Source organism: Mustela nigripes, chromosome 17 (assembly GCF_022355385.1).
Source record: "Mustela nigripes isolate SB6536 chromosome 17, MUSNIG.SB6536, whole genome shotgun sequence".
NCBI lineage: Eukaryota > Metazoa > Chordata > Mammalia > Carnivora > Mustelidae > Mustela > Mustela nigripes.
In genome coordinates, this window is record NC_081573.1 from 14,947,211 (window position 1) to 14,952,274 (window position 5,064).

Here is a 5,064-nt window from a genome sequence, read left to right on the forward strand (position 1 = left end):
TGGATTCCTCTTCTGGAGTCTTGGGCTATGGGACCTGGGAGGAAGAAGGCTCCATGGTGTTCTCCTCCAGCTGGGTGTGGGTGTGGGTGCCCTGTGATCCCTAGACCTGAGTGCTAGCTGGGAGAGTGGCAGCAGTTCGGGGAGATGCAACACTACAGAGATAGATAGGTAGGTAGGTAGATAGATAGATAGATAGATTCATTTGTTCATTTATTCATTCATTAACTTATTTGAGCAGGGAGGGGCTGTGGGAGAGAGAGAATCTTAAGCAGATTCTGGCCAGTCACGAGTCCTATACTGGGCTCCATCTCACCACCCTGAGATCATGACCCGAGTGAAATCAGCAGTTGAGACACTGAACCAACTGAGCCACCCAGGCGTCACAAGACAGAGCTTTAGAGGCTAGAGGCAGACAAGGACACCTGGGAGAGAGTATGGGAACCAGAGGGCCCAGGAGGGGGACTAGGGCACTGACTCACAGGGACGGAAAATGCCAGACACAAAATGCCCAAGAGGAGGAAAGGCAGAGCCGCAGTGGCTACATGGTAGCACCCAGCCTGCAGCTTTGGGCAAAGGACCTCCCCTCCCTGAGCCTCAGTGTCCATGGTGGTAGAATGGAGATGACTGTCACCCCCAGAACCTGGGCTTCAGCTGAGAGTGCAAGCAGGTCCCTTGTGCACAGGCATGCCCTGAGGCCTCTGAAATGGGACGGGGGCTTTTTCATTCCTTCTCTCCCCTGCATTCACAGAGCCCTTCCTGTGTGCCAGGCACCTCTCTAGGCCCCAGGGTCGCAGCGCCGCCCATCAGGTGAACCCGGGGCCCCTCAGAGCCCCTCTCTCAGGGCTGTGGTTGAGGCCAGGGTCAGGGGCCCAAATGGGCATGTCCCTGTCAGGGCTGCAGCCTCAGCCCTGGGCACCAGGTCCCAGCCTGGGAGGAGGGCCCGGAAATCCAGACCCCAGCGGGGCCTCTCAGGGCCAAGTCTCCCAAGACAAAATGGGCAAAACCTTCTTTTCTTGCTGCCAAGCAGCAGGAAGACAGGACTAGATGAATGATGGCTCACCCAGTCCCCTCTGTTCCCCGTATTTTCTTAGGAGCTGTCTTTATCATTATTAGCTGAGAGGAGAGGGGGCAGCGCACCTGGGAACCCTCGGGAATGGAGGGAAGGCAGGAGCTCCAGAAAGAAGGTTCTGGGCCAGGTGGCCCCAGGGCTAGGGTCTGTGCCAGGTGTGGGTGGTGGGTGTGGAAAAGGGCGGGGTGAGTCAGCTTGGCCTGCCACGCCCCACTCTTATTTAAGGACCCAGCACCCATCCCCACCAGCGCCATTGTCTGCCCCACTGTCCCAGCCATGGCAGGGAGTTCTGTGAGTGCCTCGGGGCCTTGGGGCTGGGGGTCTTGGACTCAAGGCTGTTCAGGAATAGGGGAGGGGCTGGGCCCGCCTGAGGTCTGCTGTTTGAAAGGAGAAAGGGGGTGTTGGGGTGTGCTAGGAGGTGTCTGGGCTGTGGCTCTCAGGTTGACCAAACCCAACACTTCCATCCGCTCTTGGATTCTTTTGTTTGTTCTGTGGATTCTGTGTTTCTGTCCCCACCTCTGTCTGGCTCTGGCTCTCTCTCTCCTTTCTCTCTGTGGCCTTTTTTCTCAGCGATTCTGCTGATATGGGTCCTGACCGTTTTTTCCCTGGGGCTGACCTATCTGTCTCTGTCACGTGCATCCCTGGTTCCCTTGGACCCCCCCCCCCCGCTGGTCCTGCAGAACGTGCCCCACAAGACCTCGCTTCCTGAGGGCATCCGAGTGGGAACTGTTATGAGGATCCGTGGTGTCATCCCAGAAAAGGCTGGCAGGTGAGACCCCAGGCCCATGTGGTAAGGGTTGGATGAGCTGACCTCTTTCCAGCCCAGACTCAAGGACTCTGGAGCCACCTAATCCACCAGGGTCTTGGAATCCCCGGGGCATCACTGACTTTCTGGAATCTCATGTCTTCACTGATTTGTCCATGGCTGTGTACAAGCTGGGGTGCCTATGTATCCTGGGAATCTGGGGATCCAGGGCAGTCTTGAGATTCCTACCTGCAGTTCCTGTGACTCCAGTCTGAATCCCCAGGAACTCTGGAAACATGTCCAGTCATCTGGAGGGGCCCCGAGCATCTGGGAAACCCAAGCAATCAGTCCTCAGGTCCTGGTTCAGGAACTGTGGGATATCTGGGAATCTATGGTGCCAGGAATAATGGGGTCTGTGGTATTGTTCCTAGCCCTTAAGAATGGGGAGCACCCTGGCCATTGGCACCATGATTCATGGCAACTCTTCGAAGCTTTGGAAATTAGGGGGACCCAAGCAATAGTACCGTGACCCTCCTGCAGGTGGTTGTGTCCAGGGTCCCTATAAGGTTTTGGATGCCCTGTAATCCTGGTCCTGGCCACCAGTGCACAGCCCTCCTTCTATGATGTGTGACATTCCAGGTCTTTTAAATTTGTATGTGCTCTGGCAACGGTGAGTCAGGCCCCTTTTCCCCTCATCTATCAGGTTCTATGTGAACCTGCTGTGCAGCGAGGCCCCAGGGAGTGAGGCCGCCCTTCACTTCAATCCGCGCCTTGATGAGTCCGCTGTGGTCTTCAACACACTGGAGCAGGGCACTTGGGGCCGAGAGGAGCGCGGCTCAGGAATTCCCTTCCAGCACGGGCAACCTTTCGATGTGCTCCTCATTGCCACGGAAGAAGGCTTCAAGGTGGGTCACTGCTACCCACGGGCGTGGAAGCCAGGGAGGCTGTTGGTGGAGGGAGCAGAAGCCTAGCCAAGCTGGGGGGGCGGGGGTGGTTTCCGCGTCCCTCTTCTTCCCCTGGTGCATCCCCACTAGTGTCAGCAGTCCGGGGTGCGGCAGCGACAAGGACCAGCGCGCAAGAGCCAAGTGCTCAGAGGGCGGGTGTCCCCTAGGCGGGCAGCGGGGCCCAGGTTTTCTCCCGGACAGGGTGAGACCGAGGCTCTGGAGCAGGGGCAAGGCTGGGTCGGGAGACAGGCCGAGAAACACGGGCCCGCGGGCCGGTCCCCGCTGCCAGTGGGCGCGGCAGGCACACGGCGCGGGTGGGTGTCGGGAGGGACCCCCGCCCCCGCAGGCGGCCTCGGCCACTCCAGCGCCACCCCGCGTCCCCGCAGGCGGTGGTCGGCGACTCGGAGTACCACCACTTCCGCTACCGGATCCCGCCGGCGCGCGTGCGCCTCTTGGAGGTGGGCGGGGACCTGCAGCTGGATTGCGTGAAGATCTTCTGAGACCCCCCACCCCGAGGGGCTGGGGGCGCTGGGGTTCGGGAATGGCAAATAAAGTTTCAGCCCACGTCGGTGCGCCTGCTCGGTGTCTGTGTCTCCTGCGTCCAGACGCGGAAAGCAGGTTCAGAGAGGGGAAGACTCCCAAGGGTCCCACAGAGATTCCGCGCCGAGGCGGGGTGCGGGACCCGCTGTGGGGGGCCGGTGTGTGGCTGGTCGGGCTCTGGAGGGTCGCGATCGGGTGGGGCTGTGTCTGGGGTCGTCTTCCAGCCGCGCTGGGCAGAGCAGCCCAGGGCAGTGCGGGTAAGGGGACCTGATGGGGTTCGGAGCGGGCGCAAGCTCGGCCTGGCGCCTCGTCTGCGGAGCAACGGGGCTCGGTGTGCGTGCATCTGCACACAGGGGTTGCGAGTCTCCGCACGCCTGGTCCCTTGGAGAGCCCGAGCTGGCGGCGACGAGGCCTGGGACCGCTGTGGGTGCGGGGAGCCGGCTGGCGCGAGGTGGGGCGGGACAGCGCACGGGGCGTCACCGGCTTCCCCGCTGTCCCAGACTCGGGACTGGCCCCTGCATGTGCGCCCCAAGGCAGACGCGCACTGGAGCGGCATCTACCTGCGGAGCGGACGTGGGTCAGGACGATCCGGCGTCTGGGTCCCCGCTGCGGGCATGCGCCCCATTCCCACACTTCTTCCACCGGGGCTCCTGCACGGCTCCGGCCACCGGCTCCTTGCCGAAGTGACAACAGGGTGGGATCGGGGTAGTTTACACAGACGCCCAGTCGCCCCCACCGCTAGGCGGTGCGTTTCTGATCCGAGGAGGTGGCTGCTCGTTCCTTAATGGCTGTGGTTGGAGGGAGGTCATGACTCCGCGACCGCGACACTCTGCAATGGCCGTGTCCTAATTGTGAGATAGTTCGGGTCGGCTGGCAAGGTTCGCTCACTGCGGTTGGGGTCCTGGCGGGGAGTCTGGGCAAAGTCGGGAGCCAAGCCTCTGGAGGGTTTTGCCTGCGGCTTCCGGCCTGGGATCCCTTGGAGATGTAGAACACGTCGCCTCCCTGTGGCCTCTGCCGGTGGTGCAATATCGTTAATGGGCGTGGGAAGGAAGGTGCTTTTACTTTAGTTTCCTCTGAAGATGCAGAATTCTGTGTGATCTCCAAATCTGGATGAATTCGAATCCTTTCAGAACTGAACTTTCTCTGCACTTCCGAGCTTCAACGTGGAGCAGCCCCTCTCCATTCTGGGCCCTTCTTTGTATATTTATGGGTGGGCTATGGCACCTTCGGTCTTCCTCTCCCAGTGGGAGACCTTAGAAATCTAACATCCATTGGTACACCAGGGATCTTTGTTAAATGAATTAATTTTTATTTCATTTGTGTCATGTAGTTTTTTAACATTTAAAAAGAAATTTGTACCTACCCATTGGGTACAAATTTGGAAAAGGACAGTGAAAGATAAGACAATGTTGGCACAACTGGTAAACTAGGTTGGATGATAGTGATTCACTGATGTTAATTTCCTGATTTTCACTTCTGTATTACTGTGTATATTGTGGAGAATGTTCATGTTTATACAAAATATTACTACATATTAGGAAAATATTTGAGGGGCACCTGGGTGTCTCTGTCAATTAAGCGTCTCCCTTCCAGTCAGGTCATGAGCCCAGCGTCCTGAGATGGAGTCCCAGACTGGGGCTCTAGGCTCAGCGGGGAGCCTGCTTCTCCCTCTCCTTCTGCTGCTCCCCCTGCTTGTGCTCTCTCTCTATCCTTCTCCCATTCCTGTCAAATAAATAAATTCTTTTTGGGGGGCACCTGGGTGGCTC

The 5,064-nt window shown here is 58.6% G+C and overlaps 1 protein-coding gene across 1 annotated transcript; it reads left to right on the forward strand.

Moving 5' to 3' along the window:
• The first annotated feature begins 672 nt into the window (after positions 1-672).
• LGALS7 (galectin 7) lies at positions 673-4,283 on the forward strand. Its single transcript, XM_059383790.1, has 4 exons — positions 673-1,360; positions 1,750-1,838; positions 2,518-2,719; positions 3,145-4,283. Exons 1-4 carry the CDS (start codon positions 1,346-1,348, stop codon positions 3,256-3,258), a joined length of 420 nt encoding a protein of 139 aa, XP_059239773.1. The 5' UTR covers positions 673-1,345; the 3' UTR covers positions 3,259-4,283.
• The last annotated feature ends 781 nt before the right edge of the window (positions 4,284-5,064 follow it).

Bases quoted from the DNA above. Each gene is read 5' to 3' on its own strand.
- LGALS7 (XM_059383790.1), top strand. The intron at 1,839-2,517 runs GTGAGACCCCAG...CTCATCTATCAG, and splicing joins ATCCCAGAAAAGGCTGGCAG to GTTCTATGTGAACCTGCTGT. The intron at 2,720-3,144 runs GTGGGTCACTGC...GCGTCCCCGCAG, and splicing joins CCACGGAAGAAGGCTTCAAG to GCGGTGGTCGGCGACTCGGA.